Source organism: Esox lucius, chromosome 13 (assembly GCF_011004845.1).
Source record: "Esox lucius isolate fEsoLuc1 chromosome 13, fEsoLuc1.pri, whole genome shotgun sequence".
Taxonomy (NCBI): domain Eukaryota; kingdom Metazoa; phylum Chordata; class Actinopteri; order Esociformes; family Esocidae; genus Esox; species Esox lucius.
Window position 1 is genome coordinate 19,864,559 of NC_047581.1, and position 25,961 is coordinate 19,890,519.

At 42.8% G+C, this 25,961-nt stretch overlaps 1 protein-coding gene and 1 long non-coding RNA gene across 9 annotated transcripts in view; one reads left to right on the top strand and one right to left on the bottom strand.

Annotated features, from left to right (window-relative positions):
* ebf2 (EBF transcription factor 2) overlaps window positions 1–12,858 on the top strand; it is a 30,113-nt gene extending 17,255 nt beyond the window's left edge. For 5 of the 8 annotated variants that reach the window (XM_020052247.3, XM_020052245.3, XM_020052248.3 and 2 more), the window contains 10 exons: window positions 8,167–8,248; window positions 9,624–9,765; window positions 10,317–10,447; window positions 10,631–10,757; window positions 10,853–10,941; window positions 11,353–11,418; window positions 11,530–11,704; window positions 11,820–12,005; window positions 12,137–12,304; window positions 12,633–12,858. In XM_020052247.3, the coding sequence (XP_019907806.1) occupies window positions 8,167–8,248; window positions 9,624–9,765; window positions 10,317–10,447; window positions 10,631–10,757; window positions 10,853–10,941; window positions 11,353–11,418; window positions 11,530–11,704; window positions 11,820–12,005; window positions 12,137–12,304; window positions 12,633–12,670 (1,204 nt within the window). In that variant the 3' untranslated portion in view covers window positions 12,671–12,858. Of the gene's footprint in view, window positions 1–8,166; window positions 8,249–9,623; window positions 9,766–10,316; window positions 10,448–10,630; window positions 10,758–10,852; window positions 10,942–11,352; window positions 11,419–11,529; window positions 11,705–11,819; window positions 12,006–12,136; window positions 12,305–12,495 lie in introns of all 8 variants that reach the window. The other 3 variants (XM_010898876.4, XM_013136760.4, XM_020052249.3) reach the window with 2 other exon arrangements.
* On the bottom strand, window positions 7,301–17,483 carry LOC109616467. The gene is made up of 3 exons (XR_002197608.2): window positions 17,427–17,483; window positions 16,860–16,963; window positions 7,301–7,831 (listed from the first exon to the last, which is right to left on the bottom strand). It is a non-coding gene; the product is annotated as an uncharacterized LOC109616467 (long non-coding RNA).
* Window positions 17,484–25,961: the final 8,478 nt, after the last annotated feature.

Sequence of the window (25,961 nt, forward strand, 5' to 3'; positions counted from 1 at the left end):
TACGAAATATAGCGAAATCAATAGGAAATATAGTAATTAACAGGGTTAGAAATTAGGAATTTTAATTGAAATAATAATTATGCCCTTCAAACTAAAGAATCCTCTATTTTCAGCAGTTCATCTGAAGAGATTTCACCTCATGCTTCTTGAAGCCCCTCCTGCAAATTGGATTGGCTTGATGGGTACTTCTTATGTACCATACGGTCAAACTGCTCCCACAACAGCTCAATATGGTTGAGATCCGATGACTGTGCTGGCCGCTCCATTATAGAAAGAATACCAGCTCTTCCCTAAATAGTACTTGCATAGTTTGGAGCTCATTGTACTGTTTTAGGAGGAAACTGTCTCCATTCGCTGTCTACAGGGTATGGCATGGCTTTGCAACTTGGAGTGATAGCCTTTTTTCTTCAAGATCCCTTTTACCCACTTCACCACCACTAAAACCCCCCAGACCATCACATTGCCTCCACCATGCTTGACAGATGGCATCAAGAACTCCTCCAGCGTCTTTTCATTTTGTCTGCATCTCACTAATGTTTTTTGTGAACACCTCAAACTTAGATTTGTTTGTCCATAACACTTTCCAATCTTCATCTGTCCAGTGTCTGTGCTTTTCTTTCTTATTCCTTTCTTTTTATTGACCAGTATGAGATACGTTTTTTTTCTTTGCAACTCATCCAAGAGTCGTTTCTTCACTGTTGACATTGAGCCTGGTGTTTTGCGGGTAATATATAATGAAGCTGCCAATTGCGGACCTACGACTGACGTCTGTTTCTCAAACTAGACACTTTAAATTGTCCTCCCACTATTATATTATATTCTGGTTAGTGCCAGTTTGCGCTGTTCTGTGAAGGGAGTAGTACACAGCATTATTACGAAAAATTATGTTTCTTGGCAATTTGTCGCATGGAATTGCCTTAAGTTCTCAGAACAAGAATAGACTGATTTTCAGAACAACTGAAAGTTTTTTGTTTCTGGCAATTTTTAGCATGTAATCGAACCCACAATTGCTGGTGCTCCAGATACTGAATTAGTCTAAAGAAGGCCAGTTTCATTGCTTCTTAAATCAACACAACAGTTTTCAGCTGTGCTAACATAATTGCAAAATGGTTTTCTAATGATCACTTAGCCTTTTAAATTAATAAACTTGGATTAGCAAACACAACCTACCATTGAAACACAAGACAGATGGTTGCTGATAATGGGCCTCTGTAAGTGTGTAGTGTCAGGATGGTGTAATGTAGTGGTTGTGTATTGTGAGAATGGTGTAGCCTGGTGTTTGTGTAGTGTGAGGATGTTGTAGTGTGAGGATGATGTAGTGTGAGGATGATGTAGTGTGAGGATTGGACTGCTCATGAAATAGAGCGTGACAGTTTGAAGAGAGTATTTTGAATCTTCATCCCATAGGACTCACAAAGCATCCTGGGAAAGGTCAGGCATGTGATGGGAGGTCTTTTCCTTGTCCGGGTTCAACATCCATGGATGTCCCCAACCTGGATGTCTACGTTTTTCTCTGTCAGTCTGTCTATCTTTAGATCCGTACTCTATACCTATCACTCTTATTTGTTGTTATACCATCGCTGGAACAACATTTAACATTAAAGGACTGAAAAACTAGCAACATGCCATCATACAACAGAAATGTTGCAAAGTAATTTCAAGACCATGAAGAAACAATGTTATCAGAGGGGTCCATCAACACCATCCCTGTCCTTCCCATATTTGGTAGCAAATGTGACAGTTTTACAACACTTTCAGGATCTATAAATCAGAAGGAGTGGTTTAAGTGTTTGGTTTTGACACAGTTCTCAGGTTTTGGGCCAGAGTGGTCCAGGGTTCGGCTTAGGGCCACCGGGGTGAGGTTGGGCCGGACTGAAATGGAGAAGGATCCATGGGGGAACATCCAATCCTGTGGTCAGACTTTTAAAGGAATCCACATTCCCCGTCCTTTGTTTCAATCAGTGAGCTAAATGTCAAAACAGTCTATCCTGCTATGTTTTATATCACAGACAAATCTGGACTTACTTCGTTCATCAGGTGTAACCATCCACACCCATCTCTCAGCGGTCACGTCCGTTAGTGTGCAGTTGTTAAGGTGTGGTCATTAGTGTGCAGTTGTGAGTGTATGGTTCTTAGTGTGTAGTCGTTAGTGTATGGTTGTGAGTGTGTGTGGGGCAGTGGGTGTTTGTATGCCTGACTGTTGAAACATGGAGACAGGTTTAATCCCTGGATCAAAACAGTCGTCAATGAGGGACTAACTCGGCTCAGATTATATCTAATGGCCTGGTGGGATTAGGCTGCGGTTGATGGACATTATAGATGACCAAGGTGCATAGCTGTTCACCCAATGAAACAAAGACAAGAGAGGTTTCTTCTGGTTCATTTGTTTATTTACTAGGGATAGAGAGGGTTATTTAAAATGTGAAAAGGTGAGTGAAGGACTTGCATTATTTCTGTAGAGAAATACGAGGGGGCTGGTTAGTTGGCTGGTGTGAAAGGCCCCGCGGTGGTATGTGACAGAGGGGGTATCAGTTCTTGGAGGGTTCTCTGTGCCCCATTAGCAATGTCAAAGGTTGGGTGCCCCGGGTGTTAACCTTGGTGACCAGTCTAGCTTCCAGTCTGCCAGGGGACTCTGGGATCCAGGGGTATTTATTACCTCTTCGCCCCTCCACCACTCTCCCCATGGAGGAAAACAAAACACCCCCGTCCTCCCCACAACACACTCCATGTACTAATTGGATGCATAACCATACATTGATGCATGACGACCCATCTGTAGACTTCTGCATCAGTGTTATTATATATACTCCACTCCGACCTCAGCTAATAGCCAGGAGACAAGAGCTTGACCTAATATTTGTTTTTTATGCACTAATCTAGTCTTTAAATGCATTTGGTTTTCAAATGTGTGTTCATCACACTTTGTGTTTATGTAAGATATGAGTGCATTCACGGAAACATGTAACAAAGTCGGTTTGTTTACATGTGTGTGATGGTGTATGAGGTACTGTTCAGTGTTTGTGTGTGTATGTGGTTCTGTTCATAGTGTGTGTGTGTATGTGTGTGTGAGTGTGTGTGTGGGTCTGTATGAGTTAATGTTCAGAGTTGGATGTGTGTGTGTTTATAAGATATTGTTCATAGTGTGTAATATATGTGTGTGTGTCTCTATGCCGTACTGTTCATACTGTTGCGTATGTGTGTCTGTATGAGGGACTGTTCAGTGTTTGTGTAAGTGTGTGTTTATGAGGTACTGTTCACAGTGCATGTGTGTGTGTATGTGGTCCTGTTCATAGTGTGTGTGTGTGTTTACGAGGCAGTGTTCATAGTGTGTGTGTGTGTTTATGAGGTACTGTTGGTAATGTGTGTGTGTCTGAGGAAGGTCCGTATGTCAGTATGTTTTAATGCCTCACATCTGGTTTCCTAATCCCCCCCACCATGTCAGGAGGACACTGTTTTGTTTTTCCAGGGGGGGGCGTCTGTTGAGTGATGGCCCTGAACACAGGACGTCAACATTCCCCCTCCTCTCTCACTCCCTCTCCTCTTTTTGTCTCTATCTCTCTTTCCTTTCGTCCCCACCATCATTCCACACCTTGCCTCTCTACTTCCTCCAGTCTCTGTGTCTCTGGTGTAGTGACGGGATCAGGCCTCTGACCTGGCACGCCATCCTGCCTCCCTTTCTCCTGCCCCTCTGTCTCGTCCATGTAGCTTGGTGTTTCTACATTTAGACCCAGTCTCTCCCATTCCAACAAAACTCCACACTCCCCGTTTTAGTCCTCCGTCCCTCTGTCTCTCACGGTTAAAGTCTTTTATTGAAATGTGATTATGTCATCCCGAATGCAGCTGTCTCCAACAGAGCACTCAGATGACATAAAGGGACTCATATCCCACAGGAAGACCAGACTGCAGGGTCTAGTCCCGTCGTGTGGCATCGTCATAGGCTCTGTAAGAAGCAGCGTATTGTAACTACATATATGCATCATAGCATACAGATCTATGTACTCTGTGTCTTATTACCATATGAAGGATGATATGTGGAGTCCGCTGTAATAACAGTTGATGAATGCCAATAAACATTCTTGCGCAGCTTATGTGCTATCAGTATGATTGAGGCCATATGTTAAGGCTCAGGAGCAAAGGACGCAGATAGGACCGGCCAAGGTTTATCCTGGTCTGACCGACAGAGGGTCAATGCCCAGCTGAAAAGAAAAGAATGGAACAATTACTGAGTTAAGTTTTTAACCTTTCCGATGCTTCAGTGTCACGACTTTTACAAACTAGTTTTAGTTAAGCAAGTTGTCACGGTGAGTGTGTCTTGCCCCGTGCTGTGAGGCCTGTGTTTAGTCTTGGGAACTGAAGCAGATGCAGACAAAGGAGGTTTGAGGCCTTGACAGAGATACAGATGGGAGGACGAAGGGGAAGAAACAGACTCCCCATGGAGCCGCTGTGGAAATTGATCCCAAGGCTTAAGACTAAGGCCTACCTTTTGTTTGTGTTTCCTAATCAGTCTGAGGAGAGACTATGGATCACCAGTTAGAGGGGTTTGATTTTCATTACACCCTGATTGCACACTGGAAAACTAATAAAATATCAAACTGGCAGTTTAACTTGTCAGAAGAGTTACAAAAAGTGATGACGACCGTTGTTTTTTTAAGGTTTGGTATAACACCTTTCAGTGAGAGATGGAAAGCTGTGACTGCCTACGATATGGCTAAAGGAGTTCTCCTTAAAAACCAGACCTTCCTGTCTTTACCCACACTCCTTAGTCTGTGTGTGGCCATATTACATTACCAAAACAAAAACAAACAACGCAAATATTCAACTTTTGTGACCACAACAGAGGAGGGGGCAAAACAGAGGGATCTCCACTTCTTATTAATTATGCAAGATTAGTCTAATTATAATTCAGCAAATGAATGTGTGGCAGAAGGTGCAAGGCAACGGGGCTGAGAGATTTGCATGTTAAGTGGGCAGGGGGAAGCGGCTAATGAATGCTAATATATGCAGCAACGTCTTGCTTTAATTTCAGCGTTTGCAGCTGTGTGCGTCCAAACTAAGGGCGGTGAAAAGTTGACTGACTGTTATTTTGGGGATAGAGGACGTGTGTATGTTGTTACTCAACACGGTGAGGAAATGATGAATGAAAGTCAGAGGACTGGGAGTGAGCAGCAGATGAACAGCCTGTTGGCCCTAAAATGTGGCCTAACTCTCTGAGAGGGTCGTTGCAACATTTATTACCTTCATTTAATTACCTTTACTTGGTCAAGGGACACACACTGCGAAGAAACTCTTTAAGTCTGCCTTGTATATATAAAATACCAAAAAATAACATGCACACAGGGCACACCAACTTCAGGGAAAGCAAGCATACCAAAGTACAAAAGCAAGAGAAGCTTCCAGTATGTCCCAAGTGTCTTTGAAGGGATGTCACTCATCCCTGCTGTGAAGTCACCAATGACTGTTGGTTGGGTGCACTAGAAGTGGCCAGCGAGCCAGAGAGCAGGTGGCCGGGCAGGGAGAGGAGTGTGTCTGTGTCTGGGACAGAACAGGGCCATGACCATGGACAATAAGCCCCTCAAAGGACCCTGTGGTAATGTTGCCTTTGTAGTGTAATAAATTACTCTGCAGCATCACTTTATAGGGGTTCCCACATGAACTTGAAGCAAATTGATATAATGTTCTCCATCATATAACAGAGTAGAAGTCATGCTAAAGGACTCTCAAGTGCACCGTTTAAAAAGAAGTGGATGAAGACAGTAAAAATAATCCAATATATCCCTCATCTGGAGCTGTGTAGCAAACTGTATTCAAACATTGTAACATAAATCATGACAACATGATAGAGACTGTAGAGAGAGGAGAGACATGTATGGAATGGAGGTTTGGAGTGCGCAAGGGGAGGGAGGGAGGGAGAGGGGGAGTGAGGGAGGGAAGGAGGGAGGGAAGGATGGGGTGAGGGAGGGAGAGGGAGACGGGGATCGGGATAGAAAGGAGATGCGGCTGGAGGGTCCTTTTCTACACATCCACCCAGGGCCCGACCGGAGCAGGGCTGTGAGGGTGGAGGTCTGAGCTCTCAATGATAAATCATAATCACCCTCCGCCAACAACAATATTGATTGTTCTCCACTGAAATAGCTCAAATCAAGAAATATTGGACACTGTTTTGGAACCAAGTGCTCAGTCTGAGCCAGGGCCTGTTGACAAGGGAGGAGGGGAGGGAGTGATGGAAGAAGAGAGAAGAAGAAAGGTTGAGAGAGGGAAGGATAAATGACCGTTCAGTGGGAGGGTCCTGGGATGCGGGGCCAATAGGAAGTCTCTCTCCAAACAAACTTTCTCCATTAACATGATATTTGCTGCGTGGGTGGGATTGGATGGCCGGCTCCCCAGCTCTCTGTCTTCTCATCAGTGTTGTTAGGTGTGTCAGTGGAATTGTGGCTACATTGTGGATCTCAGTCAAAACTGACAAAGCTTGTGATCCATTGCCAGATACAGTATGTACCAACTGTCCTGATCTCTACACCAAGTCCTATTTCATGCTTTTCCTCCTCTGAGGATTTCTCCACTCCCCCCACAAACTCCCCATCTCCCCTGCCTAACCCTTTCTCTCTCTTTCTCTCATTCTCTCACTCTATGATGGAATGTCTTCCTTGTGGTTGCTTTCTCTTTCCCACCCTGTCTTTTCCTCTCAGCATGGGGACTTTGGGATTGCGGCAGAGCTGCGTTGCCATGGCAGCAGGCTGTGTTGTCGAACTTTGTACACCTGGGATTTGGAGTCTCTCCCTCTCTCCTCTCCTTATTTTCATCTCAGTCTCTCCATCACTCACTCCATATCTCTGCTCTTCTCTGCTCTAGTGGAGCCAATCAGCACCCCATCTCTCTCCCTCTCTCGCACACACACACACACACAAACACACTCACAGTTAATGAGACATATCGAAGGGAAAATAAACACACAAACATTATAAAACACATTTAATTTGCACACATACATGTGTGGTTCTACAGAAGTGGTATCCATTGGTGGTTGGAAAGAGACATTTGTATTCTATTTTTGACAAACGTTCAGCACGACTGATTTTTTGTGTAGACATACAGTATATACCACTCACACATTGTTTGGACTGAACATAACCTAAGATCTTACCCACCATCAATTAAGTCACTTTTGAAACAGAGAAAATGTTATAAAAAAAAAGGTAATCTTTGCACACTAGTGAGCATGTTGATTAACCTTATGCCACAGACACATTTTAAAATAGGTTATCAGCTAATCAAAAACATGAGAAATGTATCCCTTACCAGGGTTCAAATCCTGCCCACGGATTAGCCCTGGGGTCTCATGGAGGGTTTGGACATGGAGATTTACTAACTTGCTCCAAAATGCTTTTCAATATTTCTTGAGGTGTGGCTTAAGGCACATACATTTTGATTGGGTACATTATGGTAGTGATACCAGATTCATTTTTTGGAGAAAGGTGTTTAAAAATAAACAACAAAAAAAAATCTGCCACTACCTTTGCATTTGATTCAAGAACAACTCAAGATGAAACAATTATGTTGATTAATAAATCATGCGTTGCATTATTTTTCAACAGTTTTTTGAGTCAGGTTTTGGGCTATCCACTCTCCACAGAAATATGGTGGGGAGGAGGTGCTGGGACAGCAATTTACACCACCTCTGTAGAATCACCAACATACAAACTCTGTCTCCATCCTCTTCATTTCACTTTCTCTGGTTGGCTTTCTCTTCCCCCCACAGTTCCCAAGTGGGGGTTCAGATACGGCATTGCGGGATACCATGGTCTCTAGAGTCCCCAGCATACATCACTGTCTCCTGTTCACACAGAAACACAGCAGCACTTTTAACTGGACTGCATTTCAAATTCTCATCATTTGATTTAAAGCAGAATAACATTGACTCTAATGCTAAACTAAACAGCCGTGATTAATTTCAGGGCAGATATCATGCTGCAGCCTTGACCACACACACACACACACACGTGCGCCATATATGCTCACAGGCTTAGATTTATAATGCATGTCTACAACAAGATTCTCTGGACTGATTTGATGTTTAGAGTCCAACAAATAATGTATGCATTGTCCTTTCATGTTATGGTTTCCTATCTATTGACTTATTGATGTCCTATTTTTCTTTTACCTCTGAAGGTTCTTCTTGAAGTTTTTCCTGAAGTGTAACCAAAATTGTCTGAAGACAGCAGGGAACCCAAGGGACATGAGGAGATTTCAGGTATGAGGAGTCGGTGATAGAGTGAGCTGTGTGTGTGTGTGTGTGTGTGCGTGTGTGCATTCGTGATGTGGAAAATATCACAAATATAAAAAACATGCTGTTTTTCTTTCCACTCTACTTTTACAAAGATGGTATTTTGATGTCTGGGTTCTGTCCAGGTATGGTTGAGACCACATTTCTCCATATCTTATGCTTAGACATTTTCCAATTGAAGAAATGGAGAGGAAAGGTGAAAGTTAAAAATCGAGATTGAAACTAAGAGGGAGAGATGGAAAGAGAAAGGAGATTCGGGTAGAATGGCAGAGGGGTGGGAGAGATGAGGGAGGGGGGAGGCGGGCAGGAAATAGGCTGAGGTGTTTCAGGAAGTTGTCAAGAATTGAGTGATTGGCTCCAGATGGGGGAGGTCATGCTCCGTGACCCAGGAAGTGGTCACAGGGGACAATCCCGCTTCACTTCCTCGGCTGTCTTTCGGCACTGGAGCCCCTGTCTGGCATTCTCTCTCTTTCTCGTTCTCCCTCCTCTCTCTCCCCCAGTGCCTCCTCTCTCTCCCTGTTTTCCACCGTGTTTGTTGTAACTCCTGCTCTGTGACACATGCTGAGGAGTTATGAGGGGGCGTCTGCTCCAAGGCCTCCAGGTTCAGAGGTCATCAGAGCTGGACAGCAGCCTGTTGCTGCTCCTGCTTTATCGATAATTTACCGGTATTTTCCTTCAGATTCCTCACCTCTCCATAGGCAACAACCTACTGTAGAAGAACATCTGGGTCCTCTCCCTCTCTGTGTCTGTGCTTCAGAGTCTCTACTCCTCAGTCAATGAGGTTTTGTCTTTGCCTTTATAAACCACCAATTTTAAAGCTTTAATAATAAAAACATTTAAAACTAGTTAGAACTTACTCTGTTTTCCAGTACCAGTAAACAAAGTTTCTTAGCTACACTACCATCACCACCCCTCCAGCCTGTCCACCTACGGACATTTGGACACGTAGATCCAAGGCAAGCATGCGAGAAAACACACATATTCAGTCATCCACGGTGAACAGATGTATCTCACAGAGAGGAAGGGACACAGTAAATCAAATTAGGGCCACAATGTATCATGCTCTACTTTAACGGCCATCAAAAGAGGGGAATCAGTCCGTGTGTCTGGTGTCATGGAGGGATTAGAACTAAACCACTGTGGGCTGCTGGTCCGGACCACAACTCTGGAGGGACCACAAGGGAAGGGGAGAAAGAGAGAGTGATGTATAAATAAATAGAGTTTTGGGTTGTCACAGTATCTATTAATAAATAATTCCTATCCTTAGCAAATGTAAGTGAACTATCATGGCTTTAGTTATCTAGATAAACTCATGGTTGTTCTGTTCCCTCTTGTCTTTCAGGTAGTCCTGTCCAGCACTGTGAGTGTAGACGGCCATGTGCTAGCTGTGTCAGACAACATGTTTGTCCACAACAACTCCAAACACGGCCGGAGGGCTCGCAGGTTGGAGCCAGGAGAGTCCCTGGAGAACGGCATGGAGTACGGTAAGAACCACCAGTGTCTACAGGGATGAGCATCATTTCCATTTAAATGTTTGTCTATTCAAAGGGAACTGAACAAGATCCAAAAAACATCCTAATTTAAAAAGCATTGAAGAGAATTAGAACTGGAATTATTTTACCATGCTGCCCGAATTGACTGAATTGAAATGGATTTTACCCGAACCCTGCAACTGGTCACCCCTCCGAGCCTGGTTCCTCTCAAGGTTTTTTCCTAAATTTCAGCCCCCCTTAGGGAGTTTTTCCTAGCCACTGTTTCAATAATGTTGTTACTTGCTCCATGGGGTTACAGACTGGGAGTTTTCCAAAAGCACTTAGTGACAACTGCTGATGTAAAAAGGCTTTATAAATACATTTGATTGTATGGTTTATACCTATGCTACAACTGCTACAAACTCTAGCTTCTTCATGTCATCTGCTTCACTGTAGTAATGGCTTACCAGGAGGGCTAGGGCTGAAACTCTAAAACTCAAAGAAAATACTTTGCAAGGATATGGAATGAGTGAATTAAAATGATTGTAATGTCTCCTCTCCAGCGACTCCCTGTATTAAAGCCATTAGCCCCAGTGAGGGCTGGACCACAGGTGGGGCCATGGTCATCGTGATCGGCGAGAACTTCTTTGATGGGCTGCAGGTGGTGTTCGGGAGCATGCTGGTATGGAGCGAGGTAACTGTATGGTTTTGCTGATACTGAAACATAAGAGACAAGCTAGCTGTAACATACAGCGTCTCTCATTAGCGCAGTACTTTATTGTCTGCTTGCTATGTTTCCATTACGCGAGCAAACCCTTATTGTCAGTTACAGAAGGATAATCTCAGGTTTTCCCTTCACTCTGTCTCGCTCTCTCAGTTGATCACACCCCATGCCATCCGTGTCCAGACACCCCCTCGCCACATCCCAGGGGTCGTTGAGGTCACGCTGTCCTACAAATCGAAACAGTTCTGCAAGGGGGCGCCTGGGCGCTTCATCTACACAGGTAAACCATTGCCTCCCATTTACCTGACAGCCACAGCTACCTCCAGCAGCCCTATGACCTTGGCTTGATGTATTTGTGTATGTGGTTTTTTTTAGCGTTAAATGAGCCCACTATAGACTACGGTTTCCAGAGGCTTCAAAAGGTTATTCCCAGACACCCCGGTGACCCGGACAAACTGGCCAAAGTGAGTAACATCATAGCAAACCGCACACCTTCAAACCACACTACACTACCCAAAAACACCACACTATAACACGCAAAACTACACCACACTACAACACGCCAAACTACCCTACAGCATACTAGACTACACTAAACAACACTACTACAACACGCAAAACAACACCACCACTGCACTGCGCCACACAAAACCACAAAACCTACTAACTACGTTAACAACATTACTACACTGCACTGCAACACCCTAAACTAAACTACACCACACGACCACACCCTACATGACACTACATCAACATACACCAAAGTGCACCCCAGGACAGCACACACAGTGAAGTGGGACGTCTCATCCCACCTACAGATATTTCAGTAGACACGACGTAACACCTGAGGCTAATGTCTGTCAATCTGTCTGCAGGAGATGCTACTGAAGAGAGCCGCCGATCTGGTAGAGGCCTTGTACGGAAACCCTCACAGCAACCAGGTATTCAGCGCTTGTCATTCCTCCGTGCTCTGTCACAGTCACTCTTAACACCAGCCGCTGTAAACCTCTGAGGTCTTGGTTAGTAACGGTAAGGGTCGCCTGTCTCTTTAGGACATGTTGCTGAAGCGAGCAGCAGACATTGCTGAGGCCCTGTACAGCGTTCCCCGTCCCCACAGCCAGCTGCAGGCCCTGCCCAGCTCCCCAGCCCACGGCAGTGTCATGGGCCTGGGTTCATACCCCTCCCAGCTGGGGGTCAGCATCGGGGAACCAGGACAAAGCAGCCAGGGTAAGCATGGACTTAGAGTACTGTGGGATTCACAGTGATATTTTGTTCATCTTTCTTGTTTTAACACTGTGTTCTAACTGTGCATCTGCCTGGGTCTTTCTCCCTCTCTCTCCAGGTTACATCCGTAACTCCAGCAGTTTGTCCCCGCGGGGATACCCCTCTGCCTCCACACCTCAACAGTCGGGCTATGGGGGCGGCGGAGGGATGAGTGGGGGCTACGGGGCAGTGCCCATGACTAGCCTGGGGGTACCAGGGTCTCCAGGATTCAGCAGTGCCTCCCCTGCTGGCTCTCCCTATGGCAGTAAGTGTTTGTCCTCTTACAGTCTCTCTGTTTTCTGTGTGGCCCTGTAACAACGGGGTCAGCACTGGGGGGCCAATGTTGACCGGGTCACACCTTGTTTCCTAACATGAACAACTGTTACTCTTTTGCAGTAATGCCATCTAGTCCCACCATCCCGGGTTCCAGCTCCTCCTCGTCCCTCCTGCCATTCTCCTCCTTTCCATCCTCAGCCAAACAGAAGAGCGCCTTTGCCCCCGTCCTTAGGCCCCAGGGTTCCCCCTCTCCAGCCTGTCCGGCATCAGGAGGCAACAGTTTCAGAGGTAGAACCAACCTACAATCTTAGAAAAACGATTTCTCCTTTCAAATAACCCTCTTTTCTGTAAGAAAACTATTCGTAAATCCATGTCCGGACGTAGCGCAAAAGGGCATGACAAGATAATGTTAGGCTGTTCTTTGGGTTCTAATAGTTATTGCCTCTGTCAAAACTAAGATGTTATCTAAAACATAATAGATTATTACTATTCTCTTTCCCTATAGCGATGAGTGGCCTGGTCGTTCCCCCTATGTAGCAGCACTCCCCCAACTCCCCATCCATCACCTACAAAACCAAACCAGACCACTGCTTCAACTCTGCTACCCCCTCTGCAGGCGCTGACGGGCAGGGATGGTGGCGGAACACACACTGATTTCGTGACCAGCCACAGCTATCCTCACTGACGCCCTGCCACTCGTTGAGTCCATGTCTGACCCATCTGGATCAAAGGGAAGGGGGATAGAGTGAGTCCAGAGGCCAGCCGGTCCCAGGCGCGGAAAGAAGACGTCTTCGTCTGAAGTAGCAGCAAAGACATGAGACTACTCCAAAACACAGTAGAACTCTGGGGGGGTGGGGTGGGGTGGGGGGGTGGGGGGGGGCACTATGGATGTCTCTACATTTTAAAGGACAGCAGAAGTCAACGACAAGAAGCTTTCATGAGCTTCAAAAGCTACTCCAATACCACCCCAATGCTGCAGTCTTCCAACAACCCCGAAACGTATGAAACTCTTGGCCAACCGAGGTGTGCTAGAAGGATAAGCCTGTCGGTGATTTGTTGTTAGAGCACTGAACTGAATGGACAAGGTACAACTCTAATACATTGTGCTGAAACTCTATTGAAGCAGGGCACTATTTATCTCCACAAGGACACTGTCAAAGCCATGTGCCGGTGTCTACATTGTCCTTGATAAGACTTAGAGGTTTTCTAGTATACTTTTTGAAGGTGAATTACATTCCAGAATGACAGACCCTTTGTTTGTTTACTGATCTCTACAATTTTATAAGGGCAAGCTCTTTGTCCTTCAGGGTTGGTAATAAAAAAGCAATTCATATATTGATTTTATTTAAGAAGAGAAAACCAAGCAATTTAACTTATTATTATAGTTAGTTTAGGGAATAATATAAACACTTTTTAATTCCTTTATTGTTATAAATATGATTGTTATCTCTATGTTGCCATTACTCTTGATTTTATTTTCATGTTTGAAGTTCCATCAGACATGACTGATGGTTAATACGTAACAGAGAATAAAGAAGTACCCCATGAAAAGTTTATTTCAAATCAAGTCCTTGGTCAATACTTTTTCCTGGTTTGTTACATAACTAAGAAACTGTTTTGTACTTTAACAAAGAAAGCAAATTACCTTGCTGTTCTCTATAAACTAGTTAGCCTATATATTATTCATTTCATTTTTATGCATGTTATTTCAACACTGATTCCCTCCTATTATTTCATTCCATGTTGCAAATTTGAAATTGTATGTTAAAGATTTTAATTGTTTTTAATTAAGATTTTAATTGTTCATTCATTTGATGTTTTATCTCACAGTCTCTGTTAATTATGCAGTGAAGTAACTACAGAAGCAAGCACAAATTGAAATCATATTGAGGATTTTTCTTGCTGTTGTAAAACAATACAAATATCATACTCAGGATTCAAAAACACAGAATAAAAAAAAGAATTAGCTGACATCTATTAAAAGTTGTTTTGACTGTTTGGTTTTACTAATTTGAAAGCGGTTAGTAAAAATTACATAGAAATCTTTTCAATGGTACAGAACATGACTGTCTGAAAATGTGATTTGTATATCTTAAGGTGTAATAATATTTTGTCCTCCCAAATAAACAAAAAAATGACAGTAATATCTTACTGTTGGTAATAATTCAGAACTGAAACGCAATGAAATGTAAAAACAAGGCGTGCGCCTGTCTGTATGTGCCATGTAGACATAAACATACAGACATAGGATGATATTCATAAGGATGACCAATTAAAATGTCTTTAGGTAGGTGAGATTTTGTTATACAGCATTATGGCGGTATATTTCCTTGACAACGCCGGGACCATCGTTTGTTTTGACACACTGTGGATTGACACACTGCTTTGTATACATAGCTGATGAGGCGAAGCATCTTAATTGTGGAGTGAGTGTTGCAGACTGTGTAGCTTCTGCCTGTAAAGATAAACATCCCCCACCACTACTCCCACTACTCTCCAGCAGCAAACCTGTGTATTTCTCCAAGGACCGGGCCTCTGGGGGACGCACTGAGAACCACATGAGCTTCTCTCTCGCAGTGTCCTCTTTCTCTCCCATTTCCCTCTCACCCTCTTCCCTGCCATTATTTCGTTCGCTTTTGTTTCAATCCCCTTTCATCCCCTTTTTTCTCCCCCCACTCCCTCTCTCCTGTAATGGCTTCTTTCTGTTAATGTAATTAGCGCAAATAAAGGAGGGCAGTTAATTACTAGCTCTTTTTTGATCGGGTAATTAATGTTATGACAGGAAACAGCAACTGTTTCATTAACACAGAGCTTAAAGCCGCAATGGGGTGGGGCAGCACTGTGTGTATGTATGTTTATATGTGGTTGAGTGCTGCTTGTCTGAGTGTACATTAATTTGAATGTATAGATGAGTGTACACTACAGTAGAGTACATTGATCTAAGTGTATAGATCTGAGTGTACACTACAGTAGAGTACATAGATCTGAGTGTACACTACAGTAGAGTACATTGATCTAAGTGTATAGATCTGAGTGTACACTACAGTAGGGTACATTGATCTGAGTGTACACTACAGTAGGGTACATTGATCTGAGTGTACACTACAGTAGGGTACATTGATCTGAGTGTACACTACACTAGGGTGCATATATCTGAGTGTACACTACAGTAGGGTACATTGATCTGAGTGTACACTACAGTAGGGTACATTGATCTGAGTGTACACTACACTAGGGTGCATATATCTGAGTGTACACTACAGTAGGGTACATTGATCTGAGTTTTATAATTTAGGGTATATTGATGTAAGTGCACACATTAGGGTTTAATAATCTGAGTGTACTATACAATAGGACATATTATTCTGAGTGTACATTACAGTGCATTATTTGAGTTTAAGCATATACTACATTAGGGTATTTTAGTCACAGGGTACATTAGGGTATATTAAACACAGGGTACATTAGTACATATTAGTCTGAGTGTAAATTAGGGTACATTAGGGTATTTTAGTTTAAACGCACAGTACACCATAGTAGGCAATATTAGAGAACTACTGTATCCTCAAGGACAGAGTAATATAAGTATTTATGTACAAAGGCGGAGCTCCTATCCAGCTGGACTCTCTTTAGTGTTTGTTGGATTTCTTTGTCACTACCATCACGTGATGCTTGTAAAATAAGTTAAAGCTGCTACCCGTCCATCAGTCTTGATCCCTCTTTATCTCGATCTTCCTCTCAATGTAAACATGCTGCAAATCTGACAAGTTAAAGTCAGCTTTGTTGTCAGCACCTCTGCATTCATCCCACAGAGGCTCCTCCTGCCCAGTGGTGCCGGAGCCATATGCTCCTCTTTCACATGACTGTTCAGTTCTTGTTGTTTTGGCTCCTGCATCACAGGCGCCATTTCGCTGTCTTCTGATACATTAGATTAAGGAAGAACGTTACATCCCCTGCTGTCAAACACTTCCTAAATTCTTGCTCAATTTCGCTTGTTATATTATTATATTATGCACGCCGTTTTTATGTCAAAATCCTAGAACGTAAAAGCAATAATAAGAAATGGACGAAGATTTAATATGAATTGCCTTATCATTCAGCAAGGTAAAATATAACACAGAATGTATCATAAGTATGAAGCATGTAAGCAAAGGTCCACCAATCCCCCTTCTCTCCAGGGATGTGTTTGTGTTTATATACCCAATTAGCCCTCTGGTCACAGCATGGCCAGACATTAGGCTGACATTAGCCCAGAGAGTATGCAGTTTGTACAGTGTGTTTGTGGGTGTCCCTCTTTATTTAAATCCTAGACACAGATGATGAGACTTGAGAGGTGGGCTGTTTGTGCAAAGGGAGGTGGAGATTGGCTCGACCCCACCCATCCACTCTGCAGCCTTTGGCCAATCACCAATTCTTGTATTGTTGTCCATTAGACCACTGGACCTCCTTTTCTTTTTCCAAAATGACGCCCCCCGCCCCACTCCAGCCTTCGTCTTCATTCCCTTGGGTGTCAGTAGAGTGGGGTGGCAGATGGGATAGACAGAGAGTTGCCCCATGAGACACCCCCAACAAAACGCACACACACACACACACACACACACACACACAACCCCTCCCACGCAGACACACACACACCTCATCTGTCTGTCTTATGCTTTTGTTCACACTGGAGAAGTGTGATCTGCCCCTCTGTCCACATCTGAGTGTATGCATGCGTGCATGTTTGTGTTGAATGACATGCAGACTCACAACTATTAGTGTGGGTGAATGATGCTCAGATTATGCCAGATGCACTCAATCATCATGGTTAGAACTGGATGTTCTTCTACTGTACACACATTACCTTCATCGTATGGTACCTCGATCTGATGCTCATGATGTTTTGCCACTGTGTGGAGGAGAGGACACAGATGTGTGTCTAGCTATCTCAGAAACCATGTCTCTGACCTAAAAACACATGGAAAGATACAGTTATAATGGGCCACAGTGGGTTTAAAGTATGGAGATTGCATTTTCTTTTTTAGGGCAATTGTTCAAAGATGTCCTTGTAGTAAAAGGCAGGTAACCAATACACATATTTAATTATACTGTATTTTACATAGTTTATATTATGATATTATGATACCCCTAAGTTGGTGTCTCAGTGTACACTTACCAACCTACAAGACAAACTCTCCATTCATAAAAACAAAAACTAATATTTAACTTGTTGTAATATTGACAAAAGTGGAGTAGAAGCTTCGAGGATCTAATCTGGCCTAACTGAACATATTGGTTCTTTTTGGAGAGCTGAAGTCTGAGGAGGTGAGAAGGCCTTGGAAGTCTTCTGGTGATTAATTACAACCAGGCCGGTTGACACTGGTGGGATCTCTCAACGTGGTGCTTGCAACCGACACGGAGGGAAACCCACCCTGGCTAATTGACCCAGCTTCTGTTAGGCCATCCATCACCCGTGGCCCAACTGCCCCTGGAAGAAACACATTATTCAGGGTTAACTTAGTTAACCAATACCTCTACCTTTCATTAATGGTATTAGGTTTTCTTGTATGCATCTCCAGTCAGACTTGTGTAGGGGGTTATTTGCCAGAACAAATGTACCAATTGTGTACCAATTGAATGCACAGATATTATAATCTATAAGTAAGTAATGACTATAGGCCCGGAAAGTCATCTCCACAATTATTGACACCATTGATAAAGAGGACCAAAACGTCTATACAAAATAAACACAGTATCTTATAAATACATTTTATAAGATTGGAGAACATTTTGGCTAGGAAATTAAACCATTCCTCTATACAGACACTTTCCAGATCCTTGAGGCTACTTATAGGCTTCCCTCTTCAATTCCAACCATTGATTTTAAATAATATTCATGTCCAGACACTAAGATGGGCATTGCAAAAAGTAGATTTTCTGGTCAATAAACAAGATATTTGTGGATTTTGATGTGTGCTTTGGGTCACTGTCTTGCTGTATGATCCAGATGTAGCTAAGTTTCCGCCTCTTAGCAGAAGCAACCAGCTGCTAAAATGTCCTGGGACTTGGTAGATTTCATAATGCTGTTGACCTTAAGGGCTCTAGGAGCTGGGGAGGCTAAATGCTGCCTTAACATCAGCCTTTCTATTACCATATTTTGTACTTGTAGATATGCTGATGTTCATGGCAAGATGCTGTATTACTGTTTCATCTGATTATAGAGCACCAGCTTCCAATCCAAGAGCAAGTGCCATGTCGCAAACTCCAGGCCTTTGATTGGCTGGTTTCCCTAAAAAAAGGCTTTTTTTGGCAATCATCCCAAAACCAGCTCTGGAAGAAATTAAGAGACCACTGCACCTTTTTCTTTCCTTTCCAAAAAAGTCGAAAAGGGAGGTTTTGAGTGAGGAACAGAAGGGTTAAAATTAAATGACTGACTGACTGAGTACCCCTTGTTAAATATTATAGTAGCTAGAGAAGTGGACTTGTGAACTATAGGTCCTGAGTTCATATCTCCTCACAGGCGAAGCGAAGTACGCATTGTGAATTATATGTTGTTAAAACGGCCAGTGGCAAACGCAATGCATAGCCGCTACTTGTGGTAGAGGTAAACCTATTAAGAAACGTTAGTCAGTTTTACTGTATCAATGACATTCATGAATGGCCAATTAAGTATTAAAACAACCATGTGGCAAAAGAGTATTTGTTCAGGATAGAGACAAGAGGCTATACTGACATCCAGCAAACGTACAGCTCTGTAGTGTAGTGGTTAACCTCACATGGGCAACCTGGGTTTGAATCTTGAAGTGGCAACATTTTCTATTGCGGGCCGGCTGGCCAAGGCTTGCCTGGTTTCTTGTTTCCGGAGCTGTAGGTCATGCATGGTGTCTAATAGTAGATTTAGAGACTTGGTGACTGGAAGATGCAACCAAATTATTCTCTTGGCTCTTTACTCCAAAGGCATAGATTTAAAATGTCACAGTTTCTGTCACGTTAAAGTTTAGATCTCAGCTTTAATCTGAGGGTGTGTGCACAATCGGTATACTATTTGGAAATGACAACACTGATTAGACAGTTGGCTTGACTGTTGTTTCTTGTAACTCAGGTGGGTTTTACACATCACAGTTTTACACACTTCCACCAAATAGCCATTGCATTAGTCAGGCTTTGAGTGAGGAAAAGAAGGGTTCAATTCTGGCTTTACAGGAGGAGGGCTACAGTGAGCGTCAGGTTGCTTCCATCCTGAAAATTTCAAAAACGGCGGTTCATAAGAACAAGGTCAAGCAACAGACATTGGGGACAACAAAGCTACAGACTGGCAAAAACGACTGTCCACTGACCAAGATGACTGTCAACTCATTCGAATGTCACTCAACAACTGTAGGATGACATCAAGTGACCTACAAGAAGAATGCCAAACAGCAGCTGGGGTGAAGTGCACAGCGAGTTCGAAACAGGATCCTAGGGGCAGGGCTGAAGTCGTGCAAAGATAGAAAACAGCCCTTCATCAGTGAGAAGCAAAGGAGAGCCAGGTTGAAGTTTGCAAAAGACCATAAGGGTTGGACCGTAGAGGAATGGAGTAAGGTCATCTTCTCCAACGATTCAAAATTTCAGCTTTGCCCAACATCATCTAATGGTTCGATAGAGACCTGGAGAGGCCTACAAGCCACAGTGTTTCGACAATGTTCCCCAACTCAGAGAATAATTTTTTCCAGCAGGACAATGCTCCATGCCACACAGCCAGGTCAATCAAGGTGTGGATGGAGGACCACCAAATCAAGAACCTGTCATGGTTAGTCCAATCTTCAGACCTGAACCCCATTGAAAACCTCTGCAATTTGATCAAGAGGAAGAAGGATGGTCACACGCCTTCAAACAAAGCAGAGCAATTTGCAGAGCAGATAATTTTTGTGCCAGGAGTTGCATGAAGTTACCCAACAGCAATGTGATGGACTGGTGGAGAGCATGCCAAGCTGTGAAAGCTGTTATAAAAAATCTGGGTTATTCCACCAAATACTGATTTCTGAACTCTTCCCGAGTTAAAACGTTAGTATTTTGTTGTTGAAAAATGTATATGAATGTAAGGAATACTCAGGAGAGGGAGGTATTGGTTCAAGTGCAGAGTGCTGAAGGCTTTATTATCCAGGCTACAAGGGACAGGCTGAAATCGAGGTCAGGAGGCAGGGAGATAGTCATACTGAGAACACAGGTAGATCAAACAAATGTACCGGCAGGAATCAGACAAAAAACGGGGTCCAGGTAATGTAGTCAGTAACAGGTTGATACACTGGGTTTCCAATAACAAAGAGATGATTAGGCTTAGTAGAGTTGTCAAGAAACAAACAATAACTCAAAGGGAAACACAAACTGAACTGAACTATGTAGGGAGTGTTAAAGGGGATACAGGTGAACACAATCACAAAGCAAACCAAGCATAGAAATTTACCATTCCAGAATAGAAACACAAAAGCAAACCGAGCATAGAAATATAATGTCCTAGAATGTAAATGAAACCACAGCGAAAACAGTAAACCTCACAATGAATTTGTTTTCATTGCATTATTTCAGGTCTGAAAACAACGAATCTTTTTTTTTTTTTTGACCAGTTGTTATTTTCTACAAAAAAATACTCTAAATAACAACATTTGTATTTGGAATTTGTTATGTTGTCTGTAGTTTATAGAATAAAACAAAACTTTTCATTTTACTCAAACACATATGAATAGTAAAACCAGAGAAGCTGATACATTTCAGAAAATAATCGCTTTTCCTACATAAGTCTGCAAAAGAAAGGTCTAAAGTCATGCTCTGTATACACAGGCATCCGCGTTCTCTATGTATGACGTCAGATCTTTTTCCGCTTCTCAGGGCCTTGCTCCAATAATCATGGTTTGCCACTGACTATATAATAGCAGGGTGTACTAGTAAACAGCACTAGGAGATCTAAACTTAATGTCTGGAATTAAATATCACAAGCACAAAACCTGACAGTAACGCTACTGATGCCTAAAGTCATACTGTAAATGTGTAACCCCCCCGAAATATATACATTATATGTATAACAAATAGCCTGCGCCAACACAAGGAAATCTAACATATATAGAAACACAGGAACTTTGTCTCACATTACCTTTCTTTGGCCTATTCAAATTCACAACAAAATTCCATTGCTTAATCTTGTTCAGTCTTAAAGAACAAGTTATCCATCCTCACTGAAAGCAGAACAGGGAGGACTTCAAGCAATAGTGAAACTCACTGTCTTTCCCATCCAGATGTTTGTCACCAGTGAATTGTAAAATTGCTAGCTGCGCTAACTATTTGTATCTGATTGTTTTCATGTTAATTCAATAAAATAATTCCCAGTGAAAGCAATGGTGTGAGCTATATTTTCTAAGATTAATGTTTACATTGGTGTTCTTCTGTTACAGTGCTGAACTGCAGTCAGGTCAAGATCCTGGTGTTGATGGTTAAAGACACAGGTGAGCTTTCCTGAGATGATTTCTAAAAAATATATTAGGTTTTGCAAACCCACAATATGAATCAGCTGCAGGTATAGATGCGGGATGTAGAGGTTCCAAGCTGGCATACTTGTAAGCCCAGCGGGATGTACTGCAAAATTCTCAAAATCTAAATTAGAGTCTGCTTAAAGTAGGAACATTAATTATCTGCTAATCGCTCTGCTGGACAGTCCTGCAATCAGCATGCTAATTGCATGCTTGCAAGTTCAAAACCTAAGACGTCTGTGGTATTTTGTAGTGTGACAAAACTGCACATTTTAGTGTGATGTTGTACTGTCCCAAGCAAAATGTGCATCTTTCTAAAGGTCATACAGTTCAACCAGCTTCTTGAAATACAGTGGGGAGATTATATGATACACTGCCGATTTTGCAGGTTTTCCTACTTACAAAGCATGTAGAGGTCTTTTTATCATAGGTAAACTTCAACTGTGAGAGATGTAATCTAAAACAAAAATCCAGAAAATCCCATTGCATGATTTTAAAATAATTAATTATCATTTTATTGCATGACATAAGTATTTGATCACCTATCAACCAGTAAGAATTCCGGCTCTCACAGACCTGTTCGTTTTTCTTTAAGAAGCCCTCCTGTTCTCCACTCATTACCTGTATTAACTGCACCTGTTTGAACTCTTTACCTGTATAAAAGACACCTGTCCACACACTCAATCAAACAGACGCCAACCTCTCCACAATAGCCAAGACCAGATAGCTGTGTAAGGACATCAGGGATAAAATTGTAGACCTGCACAAGGCTGGGATGGGCTACAGGACAATAGGCAAGCAGCTTGGTGAGAAGGCAACAACTGTTGGTGCAATTATTAGAAAATGGAAGAAGTTCAAGATGATGGTCAATCTCCCTCGGTCTGGGGCTCCATGCAAGATCTCACCTCGTGGGGCATCAATGATCATGAGGAAGGTGAGGGATCAGCCCAGAACTACACAGCAAGACCTGGTCAATGACCTGAAGAGAGCTGGGACCACATTCTCAAAGAAAACCATTAGTAACACACTACGCCGTCATGGATTAAAATCCTGCAGCGCACGCAAGGTCCCCCTGCTCAAGCCAGCGAATGCCCCCTGCTCAAGCCAGCGCATGTCCAGGCCCGTCTGAAGTTTGCCAATGACCCTCTGGATGATCCAGAGGAGGAATGGGAGAAGGTCATGTGGTCTGATGAGAAAAAAATAGAGCTTTTTGGTCTAAACTCCACTCGCCGTGTTTGGAGGAGGAAGAAGGATGAGTACAACCCCAAGAACACCATCCCAACCATGAAGCATGGAGTTGGAAACATCATTCTTTGGGGATGCTTTTCTGCAAAGGGGACAGGACGACTGCACCGTATTGAGGGGAGGATGGATGGGGCCATGTATCGCGAGATCTTGGCCAACAACCTCCTTCCCTCAGTAAGAGCATTGAAGATGGGTCTTGGCTGGGTCTTCCAGCATGACAACGACCCGAAACACACAGCCAGGGCAACTAAGGAGTGGCTCCGTAAAAAGCATCTCAAGTTCCTGGAGTGGCCTAGCCAGTCTCCAGACCTGAACCCAATAGAAAATATTTGGAGGGAGCTGAAAGTCCGTATTGCCCAGCCACAGCCCGAAACCTGAAGGATCTGGAGAAGGTCTTTATGGAGGAGTGGGCCAAAATCCCTGCTGCAGTGTGTGCAAACCTGACCAAAAACTACAGGAAATATATGATCTCTGTAATTGCAAACAAAGGTTTCTGTACCAAATATACATTTCTGCTTTTCTGATGTATCAAATACTTATGTCATGCAATAAAATGCAAATTCATTACTTAGAAAATCATAAAATGTGCAAAATAATTTTTATTTTAGATTCCGTCACTCACAATTGAAGAGTACCTATGATGAAAATTACAGACTTCTACATGCTTTGTAAGTGGGAAAACCTGTGTATCAATTACTAGTTCTCCCCACTGTACATGGTGATATATGAAAACTCTTACTACAAACTCTTACTAGTCACACTTGTAACACAGCCCAAATGTGAGAACTTTCTAAATTTCTGGGATTTTATTTCAGGTTATGAAAATTGGAACCAACACTTTACATGTTGCAATCATCATTTTGTTCAGTTGGTAGACTGGTTCACTGTTTTGTTATGAAGGCAGCAAAGACCACAGTAATGTTTGGAGAAACTGGGCCCCCAGGCCTTTGCCCTTCTGTATCCCATAACATATGGAATTGTTTTAAGATGGAGATACCATGGATCATTTAGCAATTTGATATGGAGCTTAAGGACTTACGTATGTAGGTATTTGCTTTAGACATTTTTTATTATATAAGACTATAGTGAAATTGGCCTTGACTGTAATTGTGCAAACAACGAATTTCAGAAATTTTACTTTGCTCTCTAACGAGTCTGAAGGGTGGTTTTATTAATCGTTAGGTCATGTGGTTTTTGTGACAAGACTTATTCAGAAAACACCCTTGTTCAAGCATATTCCCAAGTCTTTTTCCTTTCAGATGAAACTTGTTTTAAACACAATATGTTCACACTGATAAAACCGCAAACAGCACATTCTGTGCAATGCAAGATAATAATACCTGCTATAATAGTGTTGGTTTGAAACCTGAATGCTGATCAATTGATAGCCATGGTATATGAGATTGTGTAGCACAGGCAAGACATCAGATCCATTTTTACTTCTCTAAGAGGATGTGATGTCACGCCCAAGAAAATGATGGTGAGTTTTTTTTTAATAACCGTGGTACAAACCTGTGTAGGCCCAGATTACCATTCATAACCAACCTTGAATTAGGAACCCTAAAGAACTAGCTTTGTGCTCTCTGTCTTTAGCACAGTAGGATTGTCAGTGCAGTAGTGGAGTGTTTCTGGCTGAGGAGAAAAGACAGGGAGAGATAGAAGTTCTGGCGTCTTCTCTCTTCACACCTGGTCTGGCCAGGGTCCACATGTGGTAACACTTTGCTTTTCAGGAAATGGAGGGACAGTTAGTGAAAAGAAGGGAGAGGAGAAGAGGACATATATTAGAGATTGAGAGCTTTGGGGATAGACTGGTGTGAGCAGGACAAATTATTTCTCATCCCAAAGGGTGACTCAGTCAAACCAGAAACTCTCCCAAAATAACAGCCCTTTCTCTCCCACTGAGAAAGAGACAGCATAGTGTTTACAGAGCCACACAGCTTTTGGAGTTGATACAGATAGGCCTACAGGTTGAATGAGTGTCTCTGTCTGTCAATAGTGGATCGCCAAATATTTAAAATCACTCTTCACAATGTGATATTGTTCTGAGAACTCTAGCTGCAAGTCTGAACTGTGGGAGTTAAGGTTAGGCTGATTAGTACCGAGCAAGTAGTTTTTCTGGGACTGTGAACAGACTGCACTGTACAGTTTGAAAAGTGAGACAGGCAGCGTAGTTGTAGACGATTATGCAGTGGTTGTAGCCCGACCGTGCCGTAGTTTTGGAATGTGCCTGTACGCTCTAGACTGCCACCTTCTGGTAACATATGATCTTTCATCTATTTCGGCTCATTTAATGGGTGTGTATGTTTTAGGCCTGTAACACCTCTATTCTACTGCCACTGCATCTCTGTGGGGTAACAACATTGTGACTACAGGAGCCATGTCTATGGGGTAACAACATTGTGACTAGGGCTGTCAGTAACAACCTGGGGTTGAATTGGGTGGGAGCCAGCAGGAGCTCTTGCACATATGGTTGAAATGTGACCAAGGGGGAGCTGAGCTCCTGTACTTCCACAGGCCAGGAATTTAACATTTTAGATACACCTGCAAAGTAGGTGTCCCTCACTTCCCAAATCCCCCAAGTCATAACTACTTAATAATCGAGTATTCGGTCGGTTATTTTGACTTAAAAAAAAGATATGTTGGTTAAAAGTAAAGGGAAAACCAGTGAACTCATCACATCTAGGACAATAGGGACTCATCTTTGTAAAACTGTACCGTTTATAACATTGCATGTTTGCGACCATTAGTACTCAAAAAACAAAAGATATCTTGAATCAGTAGCTAAATTCTAATCAAAAAATGTTTGTCATCGAAATACTTGAGTACAGGAAGCAACTACTGTATGTTGGTTAACAACATGCTGAACACTACAGGAAGTAACTATGTTGGTTAACAACATGCTGATTACTACAGGAAGCATCTATGTAGGGTAACAACATGCTGACTACTACAGGAAGTGACTATGTTGGTTAACAACATGCTGACTACTACAGGAAGTGACTATGTTGGTTAACAACATGCTGACTACTACAGGAAGCATCTATGTAGGGTAACAACATGCTGACTACTATAGGAAGCATCTATGTAGGGTAACAACATGCTGACTACTACAGGAAGCAACTATGTTGGTTAACAACATGCTGACTACTACAGGAAGTAACTATGTTGGTTAATAACATGCTGATTACTTCAGGAAGCATCTATTTAGGGTAACAACATGC